This window comes from Microtus ochrogaster, chromosome 1 (genome assembly GCF_000317375.1).
Source record: "Microtus ochrogaster isolate Prairie Vole_2 chromosome 1, MicOch1.0, whole genome shotgun sequence".
NCBI lineage: Eukaryota > Metazoa > Chordata > Mammalia > Rodentia > Cricetidae > Microtus > Microtus ochrogaster.
Genome location: NC_022009.1, coordinates 110081249 through 110101670, shown reverse-complemented (window position 1 = coordinate 110101670; position 20422 = coordinate 110081249). Strand labels below are relative to the sequence as shown.

The 20422-nt window shown below is 37.5% G+C and overlaps 1 protein-coding gene across 1 annotated transcript in view; it reads left to right on the top strand.

The window, feature by feature from the left end:
- The first annotated feature begins 577 nt into the window (after positions 1–577).
- Positions 578–20422, top strand: part of Dhx36 (DEAH-box helicase 36) — a 28687-nt gene continuing 8842 nt past the window's right edge. The window contains exons 1-16 of the mRNA XM_005344050.3: positions 578–881; positions 3040–3164; positions 4063–4297; positions 7182–7220; positions 8528–8698; positions 9746–9825; positions 10598–10672; positions 10930–11096; positions 12659–12740; positions 14222–14362; positions 14613–14715; positions 15045–15132; positions 16128–16183; positions 16972–17036; positions 17722–17865; positions 20079–20196. Coding sequence (XP_005344107.1) covers positions 651–881; positions 3040–3164; positions 4063–4297; positions 7182–7220; positions 8528–8698; positions 9746–9825; positions 10598–10672; positions 10930–11096; positions 12659–12740; positions 14222–14362; positions 14613–14715; positions 15045–15132; positions 16128–16183; positions 16972–17036; positions 17722–17865; positions 20079–20196 — 1920 coding nt within the window. The 5' untranslated portion in view covers positions 578–650. The remainder of the gene's footprint in view (positions 882–3039; positions 3165–4062; positions 4298–7181; positions 7221–8527; positions 8699–9745; positions 9826–10597; positions 10673–10929; positions 11097–12658; positions 12741–14221; positions 14363–14612; positions 14716–15044; positions 15133–16127; positions 16184–16971; positions 17037–17721; positions 17866–20078; positions 20197–20422) is intronic.

Genomic DNA, 20422 nt, shown 5'->3' with positions numbered 1-20422 from the left:
GAACATTCCAGATTTCATGACAACAACTAAACTATGTAGTATCCCATTATTATTACTACATCCTGTGGTTCTGTGTGGCTCCCTCTTGCTACATTCTAATTAGTGTGCAGAGTAAAGGATGCGGAGGTTGGGTGTTTACGGAAGCTGACACCCCAGTTCCAGTACCGAAGATTCTTTAAAGGTAGATTCCTGTGTGTATTTATATGACTAAAAGAGGTGCCAGGCAGTTTCTAAGACAGATGGCGAACTTCTTTGGTCTATGAAGAGCATACACATTGGGCCACGCTTTTATTGTGTATGTATTTACTATCCATGGCTTTGAAAAGAAATTCTTCGTTTTACCAAAGGAATGAAAATTTACAAAAATTTCCACACTTTTCCAGTCTAGGTTAAAAACCTTGCCGTACCGGAGCTGCTCTCCTCGCGGTATCATCCAAAGGGACCCCGCACACACAACTTGAACCTGAGCCACATTCTCAGCATCATCCGCCCGTGACGCCACCGGAAATGCCTGCTTGTGACACTCAAGGACCGCCCTTTCGCGCTGGGCGCCGGAAGCCAAGCCGACGCGGATGTGCGCCTGCTTCCGGGCCCGGACGCCATTTTCAGCGGTTAATTTTTTGCTTAGACTCGAGTGGTCATCCGGGACAATGAGCTACGACTACCACCAGAGCTGGAGCCGCGACGCGGGGCCGCGGGGCTCCGGCCCGGGCTCTGGCGGCGGCGGCGGAGGGAACCGGGGCCCGGGCGGCGGCGGCGGAGGAGGCGGAGGTGGCCGCGGGGGTCGGGGACGGCATCCCGGACACCTGAAGGGTCGCGAGATCGGCCTCTGGTACGCCAGGAAGCAGACGCAGAAGAACAAGGAGGCCGAGAGGCAGGAGGTATGGAGGGCGAGGCGGGACCCGCCGGCGTCGGCTCGAGCTCGGTGCAGCCTCGGCCGAGCCTGTGGTAACGGGCTGCGCGTCCTAACGCAAGCCATCCCTGCTGCAGCCCCCGTGCATGCTCTGCTTGCGGACTTGAGAACTGGAGGTGAATGCCTAATTCAGATTCCAGCCCAAGCAGACTTTGTTTTTTTTTGGAATGTCATCTTTTCCTTTAGAAAACTTATTGCCACTTTTAAGTTCTTTGTCTGGAGCAGCCAACGAAAGCAGTAACACCCTGTCACAAATAGTTTAGCTAATAGTTTTAGCATTAAAGTGAATCACGTGCTCGACTCTTTTCCTTTCTTCCTTTCGTTTCTGCATCTGAATTTTCTGTTGAGTAGTAGCTCCTCTTGAAGACGGAAACGTACCGTGCCTGCAAGGAAGACTCTATAGGGCAGTATTTGGCTAATCTCATCAGGGGATTGGCAGTTTGATTTGTATCTTGGAAGATCTGTAGTATAGGAAACATCATGCTTTTTGAAATGACCCATTCTAATGAAAAATAAATCATCGCCCAACAGCTTTCGGGATGACATTTTAGTGACTTGATGAAAAGCGCCTTGTATAATACATCGGAAATGTAATTCAAACACAGACCAGGTTTTTTTCATTTTCTCCTTAACCACCTCGTTTTCAAAGGCGCATTTGCAACTTTTAAGATTTATCTTGATTCTTGATTATTCTCTAAAATACGTCATTGAATTATCGTTAAGTGTGTTTTTCAGTTGTGTAATTTTCCCTTTCACCACTCAGCTTGTTATTGTTGTAACCTAGAATTTCCATTTCTTTACATTAAAAAAAGCCTGTAATTAAAAAAATGAAAGCATTCCACTGCAGCCTCATTGTTCCTTCAACGTCTATGCATAGGAAACTCAATTGTTCTGAGCTGGTATCTTAGTCACTATGTTCATAATAGAGCAAACCTGGTTTACAGAGATAAGTGTGTTGGGGGACTTAGAAGACAAGGTTATTATATGGAGAATATGGACTATCTATTCAAATGAGAGAATTTTAAAAGACAGAGTTTGATGGTGTAAGGCATACAATGAGGATTTCAGGATGTCTCTGATAACCTAGAGCAGTGGTTCTCAACCTTCCTAATGCTTCAACCCTTTAATGCCATTTCTCATGTTGTGGTAACCCCCAAACTATAAAATTATTTTTGTTGCTATTTCATGACTAATTTCGCTGCTGTTGTGAATCATAATGTAAATATCTTTTCTGATGGTCTTAGGTGACCCCTGTGAAAGGGCCTTTGGACCCCAAGGGTCAGAACCCATTGGTTGAGAACCACTGACCTAGGAAATCTTTGACTAGAGTTAGCATTTGGCAATGCAAGGATCCATGGATACTTTTGAAGTGAGGGTACACAATGAACACTTAGTTTCTGAAATTCACAGATTTTATTTCTCAAACTTGAATATGTGTGGGATTCACCTGGTACCTTGTCAATGTCTATGACTGAGACCAGGCTTGAGAGAGTCTCCTTTGCTAACAGGCTTCCAAATGATGCTGTGCTACTGTCTGTAAAAGGTGCAGAAAAAGTCTGGACAAAAAAGATCAAAGGAGGACTAGCCAGAGGAGGGGAGAAGAGTATATAAGTTGGTAGTGGCAGGCAGTGCATGGCTGTCATAAAGATCTTGATAAAAGCAGCTATGGAGACGGGTTAGTAAAACACTGCAGTAGGGTGTCGAGAAATGGAAGGATGAAGAAATGGAGCATTTGGCAGCAGGTTTGTCGGGAAGAAAGAAAACTAGACCATAGGGTAGAAAAATTGAAGGAATTCTTTTACTTTGTATCTTGGTGAAGAGATTGGGCATTAATGACCACTTATTTTCTGTTTGGGACTGAGAGCATGAGACCAGCATGCTCTTCTCGGTGGCCATCTTTAGAACTGATTTAGTAGACATGTGTAAACTAAGAGGTCTAGAAGGGCACACACATATTGCCATGAATCTGACTTACGGAGTGAGATTAGGTTAGAGGGTAAGCGTAGGTCACTAACTTTCTTATATGTATTTGAATATAACATTACTTTGCCTTTATCTTTTCATTTTAGATGTAATTTTATGCATGTTTACATTAACAGATAACAATTTTCTTTTTTATAAAACAGAGAGCCGTGGTACACATGGATGAACGACGAGAAGAGCAAATTGTGCAGCTGTTGAATTCCGTCCAAGCTAAGAATGATAAAGATTCAGAAGCACAGATATCCTGGTTTGCTCCTGAGGATCATGGGTAAATAGAAAATATTCTCATAAAGAATATCAAAAAGGAAAAGTTTTGTTGCAGCATTGACTAGATAAAACAAACAAAAAAAGACAAGACTTCCATTTTTAGTCTTTTCAGAAGTTAGAGTTAGTTTTCAAGAATCTTTTTAAGTGGTGCAAATAGATTTGAAGAAAGAAAAATGCATTTTATTTTTTTGAGACAGGATTTCTCTGTGGCCCTGGCTGTCCTGGAACTCACTCTGTAGAGCAGGGTGGGTTTGAACGCAGAGATCATATGCCTCTTCCTACTGAGTGCTGGGATTAAAGGTGTGCGCCACCACACTTGACTCTAAGAAAGAGAAATTTTAGATAGTGTGTTCCCTAAGTGTCAAGATTGTTCACTCCGTGTGAGATATTGACTATTACTTGTGTTACCTGCCTCTCATCTTCTCTTTCCAAAAGTCTTCTGTGGGGCAGGTCTACATAAAGTTAAATTGCTGCTGTTTCAGAAGGCTACAAAAGCCATGTTGTTTGTTGGAAAAATTAGAAGTGTTTGGGGACTATGTAATGTAGCTTCCCATTTAGATCTCAGGAAGAGCAGCAGCAGAAAGAGAAGTTGTCAAATAAACCAAATCCTTGAAAAATCAAGAGAAGCGAAACAGTAGTAAGGACCGCAAAGGATGAATGGCTGTTGTGTGGATTTTAATTTCTCAAGTACCACAGGGAATTAATTATCTGTGATAATCCATGGAAAAATAGGGGAAAGTCTGAATGTGCTATAAGAATCTAAGCGTAGTTCTTAACTGCATTGTGTTGCTTTCAGTGTTGGGGATTTTGAAGTATTTGGAGAATATAGTGCTTTGTTTTCTTCCAGTCCCTGAGTAGCTCTTCATCTGGTCCTTCTGCTCTTGATTCTGTGGTTATAGGTATGGTACTGAAGTGTCTTCAGAGAAAAAAAATAACTCAGAGAAGAAATTAGACAACCAGGAAAAGAAATCACTGAACCAAGAAAAAAAGACTTTTAGGATCACGGACAAATCATACATTGACCGAGATTCTGAGTACTTACTGCAAGAAAATGAGCCAAATGGAGGCTTAGACCAGCAATTATTAGAAGATTTACAAAAGAAAAAATCTGACCCTCGGTATATAGAGATGCAGGTAATGAGAAGTCAGTCATTCTTCTCCCTACCTTGGGAGAAGTGGGCTTATGGTCGAAGGCTAGTGCCTGGTATGGTTGAGTGCGATTCCTCAATAAGCCACCTCCCTCTGTGAGCGGACTTTCTTGGGTGGCAGGGAAAAGGTGGCTGAAAATTCCATACAACCTATGCTGTATCGTATTTACACAGATGCATTATGTGTTGAGAAGAATTGCTTGAGATTGCTAATGCCTTTGGGAACACAATTTTCTAGGCCAATCTAGTAAGAAATTGTGAGTCCAGCCAGATTGTCAGAATTATGAAGTTTCTTCCAGCTCAGAACTCCTCCTTTTACAGATGATAAATTTTAAAATTTCCAAAGCTAGATGATCCATGCTATGTTTGCCAGCATTTAAGGGCTGAAGTTGTACAGATTATTGTGTCGACAAGCTGTTTAAAGTCCCCTTCAATCCAAACGTAAAATTGTATAATTTGTGGGTGTTCTAGATGTATATGTGATAAACTATTCAAATGTGCACACATGCGTATTTAGAGGAATATCAAGGTTATTTTGGGATCCATATCTTATAAGTACGTATTGCTATCTTTGAGAAGGCACACTATCCAATCTGAGAGAGTATTAACCCATTGGCTGCACTGACAGAGGTTGAGTTTCCTATTAGAATAAGATAAGTGCAGGTTGGCCAGGGTCTAAATTGTGTAGCTGTTTGATGCCCATTATTTGGAGCAGTTTGATTTGGACACTGGTGAGACTTGTGAGGTGAATTATTTCAGAATCATTTGGCCGAGAGAACTTTTACATTATGAACAAAGAATTAATTACTGTCTCTCTTTGCTTTGTATAAGGTGCAAAATTCAGATGGGTGACTGTTCTAGCCTCAAAAAAATGAATCTTCCTCGTTCTCAGTTACTAGTAAATGTTTTATTTCTATTAGAAAATTAACTATATTTAAAATTCAGCTTTTTTGTTCATATGTATATGTGTGCATATGGAGGCCCCAAAGTGTCAGTCCTTAGAATCACCCACCTTGGGTGTTTAGTTTGTTTTTTGAGAGAGGGTCTCTGTAACGCTCACAGAGATCTGCCTGCCTCTAGCTCTCCAGTGCTCGGATTAAAGGTATGCACCACCATGTGTTGTGTCATCTTGGCCTTTTTGGAAAAGGTCTCCCAGTCTTTTGGAATTCATTAAGTAAGCTAGGTTGGTTGGCCAGCAAGCGCAGTGATCTGCCTGTTAATGTTAGCACACTACACCTGGCTCTTGTTCCAAATGTTGGTTTGGGGGAATAAACTTAGTCTTCATGATGGCAAGGCAAGCAAGCACTTTATTAATATTGGAGTTATCTCGCTATTTCTAAAAATGTTCTGAAGATTTATTTCTTGAGAGAGAGATGTGTGTGTGTGTGTGTGTGTGTGTGTGTGTGTGTGTGTGTGTGTGTGTGTGTGTGTGTAGGCTGCCGCAGAGGTGGTGTGGCAAATGTGCTTGTGAGTGCAGGTGCCCATGGAGGCTAAAAGAGGGCATTGTATTCTCTTGAGTTGAAGTGACTGCTAGCTGCTGGTCAACACATGGGTGCTTGAAACTGAATTCAGGTCCTCTGGAAGAACAGGAAACTTTCTTAATGGGTGAGCAAAACCTTACCCCCCAAAACCACTTTAATCATTCTTGATGATATACACTGTGTTTCTGTGTGTGTGTGTGTGTGTAGGTATGTACTTGTGGAGGACAGATGTTGATGGATATAGGGTACATTTTGCCTTAATTTCTGAGACAGGCTCTCTGACTGAACCTGATGCACATTACAGAAAAGAATTGACCATTGTAGTTTAAAGGCCGTGTAATAGTTTGTACATTAAGGTGACTGCATTTGATGTCATTGTTTATTAGGATTTTTTGATATTATAAAATAATTTTTAAATAACTTAAAAGTTATAAAAGAAAAATTTTTTAAAAAGATTGTAAAAGAAAAAAATGAAGATACATGTAATGATTTTTGTAACTTTTAATCCTAAATCCATCACATTGACTATCTTATTTACGGTTTTGAGAAAAATAATCTTACTACAAACAAGTATGGTAATAATGTCCTTGATTACCTAGAATAGTTCCAATTTTTAATTTTCATGTATTAATACTTGTTTTTAAATTAGAAGCTATTTTGTTTTTCAGTAAGACAGATGTTAAAGCTGCCTTGTTTCTGTGCTGCTGAGGGTTGTTTTCATGACACAGGATGGAGCTAATTGAACATAAATTCTAGTACTTATTAGTATATGTCCAGGGTTCCAGAATAACTTTAAACATTCTCAAGAAAGTTCACATCAGTCAAATAATTTGCTCTCTTTATATAACATTTGTTATCTACCAAATTGTAAATTTGGTAAGAAGCTGTGTGAGTCAAAAACTGTTACTTATATACGTGTGTGTGTGTGTGTGTGTGTGTGTGTGTGTGTGTATAAAGATTTATTAAAGAGCTCTGTGTCAACCCTGTGAATTAAAACCCATGAGGTGTTGATACCCAGAAATAGACTAATAAGAATTTTCGTACTGAAATGATAAACTAAATTTTCTATAATTGTTGGATCTGCTCCAGTGCCTATTGTATTAGTAAGTGGTGTATGAATGACTAGGGAAAGGAGTGATGTAGAAACCAAATCTATGCCGATTATCTAGAATAAAAATAGAATAAAGTGATAGTTGTTATTGTATTTCCAGGTGATGGGTCACTTGGCATTGTCTAACCTAGAAGAACACACTTCTAGTAAGCGTCTTGTAGTTAATTCTGTTTGTGCACTATGACATAGTGGAAAATTCTTTGTCTAACACATTTATCTATGATCTAATTATAATTTGATGATGTTTATTCTGAGAATGGTTTTTGTTTAAATTTCAGCATTTCAGAAAAAAACTGCCTTCATATGGAATGCAAAAGGTAAAAATGCTTTGTGCTCTTTGATTTTCCCGAAAGTTTAACATATTTTTTAAAAGAAGGTCCATATTGTGAAGAAGCAAAAGTTAGTGAACCTTCTCCTATAGGGATGTTAACTGAATGCTTTAGAGTTCTTAAAAATATATGACGCAGTTTTCTAATATTTTTGTCCAAAGACTTAAATTCTAAAAGTAGAATTTCCATATGTGTCTCTGAAAGATTATGTTGCTCTTAACTCGAGGCCACGCTCTTGAATTAAAAATAAGGAACTACTGAGAATAGTGTTATTAATGGATGGGTCCCATTCATCACATACTTCCTATATAGAATAACATAGTCCTTTATCTGGCTCTGTCCTCCCAATCTTACTTATTTTTTCTTTTTCTTTGCTTTTCATAGCACTTATTACACCTGACATCTGTGTGTTCCCTTCCTAGTCTAATGTAAGTTCTTGAGGTCAGGGTCTGTTTCGTTTGTTCTGTATCTTAACTTGGAACAACACTTGCCGATACATTGGCAACCAGAAGCTATCTGTTGAATGAGTGAGTTACATTCCTCTTCAGTGTTTGGGGTATTTGGGTACCACAAGCCTGAGATGTTCAAGTCCTTATTAATGGTGTCTATTTTTGTAGAAGCTGTACATGTTCCCCCACATAGTTTGAGTCATCTCTAGGTTACCACAGCACCTCTAGTAATGTATGGAAGTGCTGTATAGTTAAGTACTGTATTGTTTAGGGAGTTATGGCAAGTTCAGTGTAGGTGTAATTGTTTGTTCAAAACCTTTTCATCTGCGCTTTAGTTCTCCATGTATAGAAGCCATGGATGGATTTTGAGAATCAAATGTTTACCAGCTGTTTTAGTGTTTATACTTGAAATGTTACACATTGTTAGAATAGATAGGAAAAATTTAAATGTAAATGTAAGTTTTATATTAAAATACATAACTTTTTTTTTTTTTTTTTTTTTGGTTTCTCTGTAGCTTTGGAACCTTTACTAGAATTTATTCTTGTAGACCAAGCTGGCCTTGAACTCAAAGAGATCCCACTGAGGGCTGGGTTAAAGGCGCAGGGCAAAAATACATAACATTCTTGAAGCAGCAGGGTGATTGTTTTGTTAATATAATGAATTGTTAGTGTGAACATTATTAGTGTGTATCTAAAAGTTTTAAGATATCATTTCCTCTAAGATTTATATGTGTAATTTATTATATAATTAGTCTTTATTTACCTTTAGTTGGAAAGAACTTGAAATATTTTTTCAGATTTAAGTTAGTAAGTGCTGTTCTTCACTTATTTTCTCTTTTGAACTAGGAGCTGGTAAATTTAATCAATAGCCATCAGGTAACAGTCATAAGTGGTGAAACCGGCTGTGGCAAAACCACTCAGGTTACGCAGTTCATCTTGGATGACTGCATTGAAAGAGGAAAAGGGTCTGCCTGCAGAATAGTGTGTACTCAGCCGAGAAGAATTAGTGCCATTTCAGTAAGTAAACTGTTACTCACTTGTGAAAATTCTTTCTCTCCTCTCCAAGGAATTTTGATTGAACGTAACTGTTTTTTAAGATTTGCAGTGATTCTTTATTATACTTAGGAATTGTCTCTATGAGAGCAAATGCTTAATTGGCAAATATTTGATAATACCTGAAAAGTGGATAATGTCTCCTCCATCAACAGTAGATGCTTGCGCACTCAAGATTAATTAGTTCCAGTACAAATCTAAAAACTGAAAAGCCAATAAAATGTTTATAGAATTGACGAGAAGCTGTAGTCTTTTTCGTGGGCTTCTGTAACTTCTGCCACTAGGCTTACTGAGTGTTCTTTCAGTGATCTGTCCTTTAGTGTTTGAATACGGGAATAATAGTGTGACCTTTGAAGCTTTGGTTAGTATTTGAAGCTGTATTTCTATAGACCCTGAGTTTTGAATGAAGCTCCTCAGAGGAAGCATATGAGGGTGAAAATAAGATACTGTTTCAGATGTCTCCTTTTGCTGTAGTGATTTAGAACAGATAATCTGTTAGCGTACCATTGCAAGGAGTGAAAGAGTCACCAATGATTATAATTAAATTTCATTTTGATTTGATATTTGTATTTGCCTTTGAAAACAGGCAGCCAAGGAGTTAGACACCAGTCTCTGCTACACATAAGTAGAAGAATAGATGAGAAATTATCAATATGTACTTAATTTCAAATTGCAGTTTTCAAGTTTGGACTATGGTCTCTAACTACTGCAGAAAAGTCAAAAAGAGTAATTAGTCAGAGAGTCTCATGGAAAGATGTTGTGGAAATAATGATGAAATAAGAAAGAATTTAGTTTTGAAGGTCTTTATTAGAATAAATGAGAAACAAAAGAGGTATTGTTCCATCCTCAAAACACCACATAGTTTTAGGTAACTCAGACAATCAGTGAGTGTCTAGTGTCTTACCTCATTTGAAAATCAACTACTTTTTAAAACTTCAGATGGTCATGACTGTTAAGTGTGTTTGTCTAAAGGAATTTGTATTCTATTTACAACTGTGTTTCAAATTAAAGGTTGCTGAGCGAGTAGCTGCAGAAAGGGCAGAGTCTTGCGGCAATGGTAATAGTACTGGATACCAGATTCGTCTCCAAAGGTAAACAGTGTTCACTTTGGTTCACTTTTTGTATGCAGGTAGATTTTTGTGAAACATTGGATCAGGAGATTTTTCCCCCTTATGTTGATTCTTGTTTTTAGAATTAACATGTATTTTACATACTTTAAATTATGTTTATTTGTGTGTGCGTGCATGTGTATATGTATGTGCGTTCCTTTAATCCTAGCACTCGGGAAGCAGAACTCTGTGAGTTCGAGGCTAGCCTGGTCTACAAGGGCTAGTTCCAGGACAGGCTCCAAAGCTACAGAGAAAGCCTGTCTCGAAAACCAAAAATACCAAAAATTACAAAAGCAAAAATGTGCTTTCCCATTATAGAATGACTGAAAATGAGTTTTAGTAACAGATCATTATTCCTGTTAAATGGGTGTCTTGTACCTGTTGATCCCACTTGTCTACTTGGTAGATTCTATTTAATGATATTTGTGTCATTAACTTCATTGTCTATTTCTGCTAAGTTTGAGCTCCTTTTCTAGAGCTCAGGTCGATCTGTTCAAGTGAACAGATTTCTATTTACCAAACTAGAATCTTAGGGGATCCATAAATTCATTCAATCTTTAATTGTTAAAGGTTGCATCTGTAAAACAAATAATTTTAGTGTCAAAGTAAACTTAAGGGTAGTATTTCTCATTACTTCATTGTGGTTCATGCTATTATAATTAAAAGCTAAGTATAAAGATTTCTCAAACTTTTGTGGAAGTCAGTACTTCCTTAAAGAAAACCAAGAATTAATAATGTGTATCTTCATTTACAGTCGGTTGCCAAGGAAACAAGGGTCTATCTTATACTGCACAACAGGAATCATTCTTCAGTGGCTCCAGTCAGACTCGTGAGTATGTTTCGGTAAAGAAGTAAAAAACATAGCATAGAGCTGAGTATGATAGCTTATGCTTTTGTCCCTGGGCTTGAGAGACAACTCAGAAATTCAAGTCCAGCCTCGGCTACATGAGACAGGCACCCCTCCCCAAAGTTATATAAACACCAACACTTCACAAATGTCCAGAGACGTAATTATTAAACAGGACTGTGTTGTTAAAAATGGTTTTCAGTTTTAAACTGAGTTAAAATTTCACGTTTGTCTTCTAGGCGTTTGTCCAGTGTTAGCCATATTGTACTTGATGAAATTCATGAACGGAATCTACAGTCAGATGTTCTAATGACTGTCATTAAAGATCTTCTCAATTTTCGATCCGACCTGAAAGTAATATTGATGAGTGCAACACTGAATGCTGAGAAATTTTCAGAATATTTTGGTGAGTAAAATTTGATAATTATACTAGAAAAGGTATCACAAAACCAGTAAATAAACTTCAAAACAACAGCAATGAAATATATACAGTACTAAATGTAATAAAATTGAGTGTCTACTAATTTATTGTATTTCAACTGTGTTCTAGTTTCCTAGATAAAAGACCCAAGCCTGCTGTTTTAAGTGGTAGCATCCCTTCTCTCCTACTCTGAAGTTAGCTAGTTTCTTGGTGCTGCCACCAGACAGTGATGTGGCATCACTGAAATCAAGCCACAGGAATGACATGTTTATGTTCTCTCTCTGTGTACATGCAGATCTTCTATAGCATTTATGTTCTGTCACAGGCTTGGCTGACAGTTTGCTAGTGTCAGTTCTCACTTAGAGAGTGGTTTCAGTGTGCCACGTAGTAGTGAGCTACGTTTTCACTGTTTTTTGGGAAATCTTACGGTAGGTACTAGTATTGCTTCAGTTTTGCAAATGACAGTGCCGCCTCAACTGTTAAGTGACTTATCCAGGTTGCATAATTAACAGGGATTGTCATTTCATAGTTAACAGACTCAGAAGCTAGATCTGACTGCTTGGGAAAGTACATTGTGTAGAATTATTCCTCAGTGTCTGTCTTTCTCATAACGGTAACAGAAATACTTGGGGGAAGGACGAGAAATTGAGATGGTAGTATCAACACAGTTGTCTTCAGTCTTTAAGAATGCCTATAGAATAGATCCCAGCTCACTCTTCATAACATTATGCTCTAGCTGGGGAAGGTCTTGTCTTTCTGGTTGCTAATAAGGACTTGATAGGAATAACTCAGTTTTATGCAGGTGAGATACCGAGCAGGGACAGTAGCTCAGGCCTTCTGACCTCTCGTGCTTCTCTGTGTTTGTTTATTGTGTACTTGAGTTGCTTGTTATGAGAGACAAATAGGATTTTAATGGCAGAGATAATCTGTTAGTGACCTTAAGATGGAAACATTTCAACATTTGATTAGTTCCTGCTTTAACTTTCTATCAACACCCATTCTGGCTGCCACAGAGAACAACGCTTTTTATCTTATTTGTCAGTTTAACTAAGACTCATCATTTTGCGATCTTGAATAATAGATTTTTAATATAGTTTGAGTTCAATCAAAAATGGCGCTAGGGCTGGAGAGATGGCTCAGAGGTTAGGAGCATTGCCTGCTCTTCCAAAGGTCCTGAGTTCAATTCCCCAGCAACCACATGGTGGCTCACAACCATCTGTAATGAGGTCTGGTGCCCTCTTCTGGCCTGAAGGCATATACACTGACAGAATATTGTATACATAATAAATAAATAAATATTTTTTTAAAAAAATAAAAATAAAATGGCTCTAATATTCAGTTCTTACAACTATGAGTGCTTTATCCAGTTTGTAGAAGTAAAATAACTCAAAAACTAGACTTTTAAAAGTCAGGTGGGAAAGTAGAAGATGTAGCACAGTACTGTTTCTTGGGTTAAGAATATTGTGCTGTCTTAGTTGTAGTGTGTTGATTTTTAATTTTAAACATTGAATACAAAGTCATGGTTATGTTTTTGTCTGCCCTTGTAGGTAACTGTCCGATGATACATATACCTGGTTTTACTTTTCCAGTTGTGGAATATCTTTTGGAAGATATCATTGAAAAAATAAGGTAAATGTTAGGCAGTAAAATCAGTTAAAAAGTACTAATATATCACTCTGCTTGTCTCAGATTTATTTTTTTCCTCACTTTTATTTTTAAAAAAAAAAAGAAAACAAATTATCTTATCTTTTCATTTTATATACCATACCCATCATGGTCTTAACCTCTTTGCTCATATGCTCATATTTTCACTCCTCCCACTCTTCAGCTGGACTTTGGGAGCTCAGCCCAGTGCTTCGCTACAGGTCTCTGCCCGTCTCCATCAATCAGTTGCTAGATGAAGGTTCTATGGTGATGTTTAAGATAGTCATCAATCTGACTACAGGGCAAGGCCATTTTGGACACCCTCTCCACTATTGCTTAGGGTCTAGCTGGGGTCATCCTTGTGGATTCCTGGAAATTTCTCTAGAGCCAGGTTTCGTGCTAGCCCCATAATGGCTCCCTCAATCCAAATATCTTTTTCCTTGCTCTCCCCGTCTCTGTCCTTTCCCTATCTTGACTATCCTGTTCCCTCAACTTCTCTCTCCTCCTTTTCCCCTTTCCCCCTCCCTTTCCCCCCCACCCCATGCTTCCAATTTTGTCAGGCGATCTTGTTTATTTCCCCTTTCTAGGTGGATCTATATATCTTTTCCTTAGGGTTCACCTTGTTACTTAGTATCTCTAGGGTCATAGGCTATAGTGTTGCCACCTCTTTCATGAGTTCCATTTTGGGATTTTTATCTCCCTGATTTTGTGACTTAAATGTCTTGTGAGACATTTACTCTGTCTGAGACAGATGTTCTTTTGATACTGAATTTAGACTCCATTCACCCTCCCCATTCCAATCTAGATGCTATCCTTTAAATTCTGAGAGCCTTTGGGGTTAAAGTCGCTTTAGTTTTCCTTTGTCTCTTCCCACGCTCTTTCTCAGAGCTCACAATGCAAGTGAATAATTCTTGGACACATGTACCTCTTTTGTTTTGAAAACTACGCCTGCATCTCCCCTTCGCTGTCATGTGACAGCAGAACTGCAGTGCTAGCATGTGTCTGATACTCCTGGAGTATCTAATTGAAATCCTTGGGTTGAAGTCATGCATTTAGAAATCTTATTTGTTTTAAAAGGGATCTTATGCACAGTTTGGTTTGAAAAAACTTTCAGAGTCCAAATTATTCTCTGAAGCTGTCATTAGGTCTTCCTTTGAACTTTCTATTTAAAAATTGTATTTTGGAGCAAACTTAAAACTAAAGATAAAAGGTAGCTCAGAAATCATTTTTCATTTAGATTGTTGAGCTGGCTTATAGAACTTATGTGCTTTAATAGGGAATACTTTTATCTTAAATGTGAAGTTTTATGTATTAATACTTAAATTAATATTTTGGGTAACATTTGCTGGAAAATATAGCGACAATGTTCTTTAGAATCTGGTTTGAAATCTCCAATGTAAAAGCAGGTATACTTTAAGCCATAATGTTTTAAATGTAGGAAGATACATACTACTCTTTTATTTTAGATATGTTCCAGAACAAAAAGAACATAGATCCCAGTTCAAGAGGGGTTTCATGCAGGGTCATGTAAATAGACAAGAAAAGGAGGAAAAAGAAGCAATCTATAAAGAACGCTGGCCAGCGTATATAAAGGAGCTGCGAACAAGGTGAGCATGTACTTGAGGGTAGAACACAGTGACTGAACAACTGAACCAACAATGTGCTTGAAGGGGAGAATTGCATTCCAGCTACACACTGCCAATTTGGCTTACCTGTTATTATCCCAGTAATTTTAATTTTCTCTTATCTGTAGATTGGTTGTTCATATGCAGACTGAGTTAACGTTAAGGTTTTATAGCTGATTAAGCTACAGAAATCTTGCCAAGCATGTCATGACTTTCTGTGTGATCTTGGTAGATACTCTGCAAGTACCGTAGATGTTTTGGAAAGGATGGATGATGATAAAGTTGATCTGAATTTGATTGCTGCCCTTATTCGATACATTGTTTTGGAAGAAGAGGTTAGTTTTGTTTAGTTTTTCTTCAAGTAATGCGGATTTTAATTTTATTAACATATCAAAGTCATGAAAACCTCACTTTCCTAAGTGCTTTTACAAAGTGGACTGGAAGGAAATCTCAAAATAACATATTTTAGGCATTTAACCTATTTAAAGAAAAGACTAAACAAATTATCTCTGGATTGTAAATCTGAGTTCTTAAGGGGATCTGTATTCATTTAAATAGCTAAAATTCAGAGCTGCTGTAATTTTAGTGAGGATTTAAGTGTGCATGGAATTGTTATTGTGATTATTGATGAGGTCCTCTTAATAGTGATTTCCTGTCTATATAGGATGGTGCAATACTGGTCTTTCTACCAGGCTGGGACAATATCAGCACTTTACATGATCTCTTGATGTCACAAGTGATGTTTAAATCAGGTATTATATAAATGTATTATACTATAATTCCAACACTGCTACTTAAATTCATGTAGAATGTGAAGAAGTTGTTACTTATGGGACTACATTAGTAAAGGATTTTGAGGGTCTAAGGCCTGATGGATTTTCTTATTTAAGAAACTGACTGTTAGCCGGGCGGTGGTGGCGCACGCCTTTAATCCCAGCACTCGGGAGGCAGAGGCAGGTGGATCTCTGTGAGTTCGAGACCAGCCTGGTCTACAAGAGCTAGTTCCAGGACAGGCACCAAAAACTACAGAGAAACCCTGTCTCGAAAATCCAAAAAAAAAATAAAAATAAAATAAAAAAAAAAGAAACTGACTGTTTTCTAGAAGTTCTGAGTCATAAGTGAAGATTAGGTACACATTTTGAAGCTTTTTAGTTTTATGAGAGTATTATTTTACCCTTTCTTTGAACTTCCTTAATAAGATTGAGCTTTAAAATTAAAATATTGGTATTTATAGACTTCAAATTTTCCCCTCTCATTGGAGGTTTTATTAATAGGATACAATTAGTGGTTTAGAAAGCTGCCTCCCACCACTTCTAAGAATTTGGGCAGGGGCTGGAGTTATGGCTCAGTGGTTAAGAATGCTTGCTGCTTTTCCAGAGGGTCTGATTTGAGTTCCCACCACTCCACCTCAAGAACTGCCTGTAACTTCAGTTTGTCTTCTGGCCATCACAGGCATACATACAGACACACACTCAGGTTCACGTTAACAGCAAAGAAGCTTGTTTTGATCTTGAAAAGAATTGATAAGCAAATGCTTATCAATAAGTAAATAGATTAACAAATGAAAATGTAGATATGTTAACTGGAACTCATTGGAGCCCTCAGAAACCCATTGTAGAAAAGCTCAGTTTGACTATATGTAGAAATATAAATTTATAAGAACTGTATGATTCAACAGCTAAATTTACTGTTTCATACATGTGCCATATATGTTTAATGGAGCTTTAATTTCCTTTTTAATTTTCAGATAAATTTCTTATTATACCTTTACATTCATTGATGCCTACAGTAAACCAGACACAGGTATGTTCTTCAATTTGTTTTTTGTCTCTGATTGAGGCTAACTGTACAGTTACTTACTGAGTTTTATTTATGTTTTGAAACATAAGCATTACTTACATTGTTTTCCCACGCTTTTTCCTTCCTCTCACCTTTCCTGTGCATCACACACAACACTACTCTTTCAAATTCATGACCTCTATTTCTGCGTTGTTGTTGGTGGTGTGTGTGTGTAAACACATTCTTAAATATATAAATGTGACCTGCAGAGTCTGTATAATATTGGTTATGTGTATGTGATTTTTCGGGCAGCCCACTTGGTATTGGTTAATCAGCTGGTGTGCTCTTCCCTGAGAAAGTCTGTTTCTCCTGCTTGCAGCATTCCTTAGGTGTCTGTAGTTCTCTTTCTAGGGTCCAGGCCTCAAGGCTTTCCCCTTTCAATGTTAGCACGTTTATCGATGTTGTCCTTGATCAGGCCTTGTTTAGGCAGTTGTGTTGAGACTTCATAGATCTTGCTTCTCTGATGTTTCTTGTCCTTGATTAAAGAGCTGTTTTTTCTTACTTTGCTCACCAGCTTTCGTTAAGGATGTGGTAAAAGTGGAGCGCCTCTGTTTGCCATAGCATCTGTGGGAGCTAGCTTACCAAAGGAGGATTTCCTCATGTTGAAAACGAGTGTGTTAACGATAGATTTATAAACAAAACATATGGCATTTAATAAAGAGAAATGCTAAAATTGATCATAATATCTCAAGAAATAACATTGTAAAATTATGTCAGAAATTAGTATACTTTTGATGTGTTTTTTCTTACAGGTATTTAAAAAAACTCCCCCTGGCGTTCGGAAAATAGTAATTGCTACCAACATTGCAGAGACTAGGTAAAAACTATTTTAAATATCAGCTATTGGTTATGTAAGTTTTGAGCCCCTACATTATTAGCATACTTAAACCTTTGTTCTCTATAAGATACTTTAATCCTTTTAAAAAATCAAATGTAAACTTTAGTTTTCTTTTTAAAGCTGTTAAACTGTTTTTAGTTTTCTTTTTGAAGAAGACCTTTAAGAAGTTGTTTTTCAAAACTTCTCTAAAGAAACATGGGAGCTGATGTAGGTTTAGTCCTTTTTTTCTGTTCTCCAATTAGGGATAGTATTATTTTATAATTAATTACATGCAGCCTTAGACATTTCTAATGTTTTAATGAGACATTTAAAGCTCAGTTGCTGAAACAGACTATTTTCTAGAAGCTGCTGTTAGACCCTAGTCCTTTCGGCTCTCAGAGCTGTCATAAGGTCGTGGAAATGCTAAGGAGATGGCTGTGGGATGATAAGGATGTAATCGCTGCATAAGTACTGTAACTACGGGATGATGCCGCCTGCTGTGGGCTTGGCTACTGTAAAACTGAAACATGGGAGAAGAGTAGTGAGATTCGAACTACTAAACCATTCGACTCAGTAAAAATATAAAGTAAAAATAAAAAAATATTTTTAAAATCTATAGGCTTGGTATAAGTTAATGGTCCGCTTGATGTGCTTATAATATTTTCCATATCTATTTTCCAAACAGCATCACCATAGATGATGTGGTTTATGTAATAGATGGAGGAAAAATTAAAGAGACACACTTTGACACACAGAACAACATCAGTACCATGTCTGCTGAGTGGGTTAGTAAAGCTAATGCCAAACAGAGGAAAGGAAGAGCAGGAAGGTAAGAGGGAAATAAATGCTGTCCAGGCCCTTGAGAAGATGGGAAAAAAATCTGAGCACATTTTATTGCTGTGATGTAGAAGTATTAGTAGGAGAGTTACCTTGTGTACTATATTGAACTCATAATGCTATTTGGGCTGTCAGTATTTGATTTTTAATTGGCATATAAAATAATAAGGTTGTAAAATCTCTTTTACATTTGTATGATTACACTTTCCCCTTACCCTTTTCCTTTACTCAGACAGTTCCTCTTCCATGTAACATACCCCCTCTTCTCTGTACCCTCTATTTCCTGTGTTTAGACTTCTTCCTTTCCACTCCTTTTATATTTTCCTGTGACCATCAACCAGCCTATCTAACCATCATCTGTCTAGTTCATGTGTATATAAGTTTACATTTAGGTTCTGCAGAGGGGAGAATGTTTGGTACTTGCTTTTCTGAGTGGCGGCTTAACATATTCCTGCAGGTATCATAATTTCATCTTTACAACACGTTTTCCTTATCAGCTTGTCTGTTGATGGGTAGTTAGTCTGACTGTGTATCTTGGCTATTGTGACTAAAGCAGCCCTCAATAGGCTGTTGGAGCAGCACAGTTGTGTCATGTGTTAGTTCTCTAGTTTTTTGTTTTTTGATTTTTCGAGACAGGGTTTCTCTGTAGCTTTTTTTGATTCCTGTCCTGGAACTATCTCTTCTAGACTAGGCTGGCCTCGAACTCACAGAGTGCACCTGCGTCTGTCTCCCGAGTGCTGGGATTAAAGGTGTGCGCCACCACCGCCAAGCAGATCTCTAGTTTTTTGAAAACCCTTCATATTAATTTGCTTGGTACCCCCAGAAGGTCCTAAGTGCTCCTTTTCCCCACATCTCCACTAACGTCTGTTTTCTTGGTGTTAACCATTAATACCAAGTGAAGAAGTGAGATGGGATCTCAGAGTAGTTTGCATTTGCGTTTTCCCACGCCTGCCTGTTACAACACATTTTTTAAATAAGAAAATAGTTTTATTCATACCTTTTTGGGAATTATCTGCCAAGTTTCTTATTTTGTGAATGTTTTCTTTGACAACCTAGTCTAGTTAGTTAAAATTAATGGCCTGTGTTAGTTACTTACAGTCTTGTTTCCGTGTCTGTTCTTAAAGTATGCATTATCTAATAATAATTGAGTCCCAGCTCCTCTCCTAAATGCTTTATGTGTTTGATTCTTACCTCATAGCTATCAACTATGTGTTTTAAGAATAAGGAAATTGAGGTATAGAGAAATTAAATGACTTCTTCAGAGTTCCAGTGCTTTGTACACAGCAGAGACAGCTCCAGTCTGGGCTTCTAGTTAGTGTCCTTTTAAGCAGTACTGATTCTGACTGTTGATCCCCAGTAAAACACAAGGGAAGCACTTTTTCTCCTTTGGTGTAGTCATAGAAATAAGAGCATTTGTTTAGTGATGAGAACAGTATTTGTATTGACCTTTACACATAGTTGTGCTGACTGGTTTTGATTTGTACTTTTAGTCATGTTAGTGACAGTCATAGCTGATGTCACAAAAGGTTTTCCTTTATCACTTAAAGGTAAAAATAGTCACTGTCTTACATATGGGCTCATGTTAGAAAAGGAAAGTTAAAGAAAACATTTTTGACATATATATACCTTTGTTATGTATGTGTACTCAGTCTATAAAGCTCTGTATTGCTTGCTATAACCTTTATACATTGTCCCTATTTAACCTGATTTCCAGATGGTTTCTTGTATTGTGAAGTTGATGCTTCATAAAGCCTATAGATTGATAGTTTCTTTGGAGACCAGAAAACAAACAAACAAAAACTACTATACCATGTGATCCCTTCTGGAAATATGGTTACTTTCTATGAGGTGATAGATAATATTAGGTCTATAACACCAGAGAAATGTTAAATAGATATTGAGTCTTTGTAGATGTAGGCCAAACAACAAGAAAAACAAAAAACTGAAAGTTTTAGAACTTGTATTCTATAGCAGCTAGAGCCTTCCGAAATACTAATCTGCTCAGAAGTATATAAATTCTGTAATCACTTGTGGCACTAAATTGCAAACATAAAAGAGTTTCCAGCATCTGAGAGCTCACTATATAGATTACATTTAAATATGTTCTTTAATTAATAAATGCAGGCTAAGATAGTGGTTTCCCTGCCTGTTCTTTTTGTGGCATTCTAAAAGTCATGTTCTTATTATTGCTTCTTTCTTTTTAAGAGTTCAGCCCGGTCATTGTTATCATCTGTATAATGGCCTTAGAGCAAGTCTTCTAGATGACTACCAGCTACCAGAGATTTTGAGAACTCCTCTGGAAGAACTTTGTTTGCAAATAAAGGTATATTTGTTGGGAAAAAAACAAACTAAATGGAGGGTAATGCTGTTGTTTTCAACATTTTTAGTAGAAGAAAGTGTAGTATGACCCTACTAAAAGGGATTCTTTTTATGAACTTCATTTTGCTTTTGTGAGGCAGCTACTTAAACATCCTTGCAATATATATCTAACAGTTAAACATCCTTCCAATATATATCTAACAGTTAAACATCCTTCCAATATATATCTA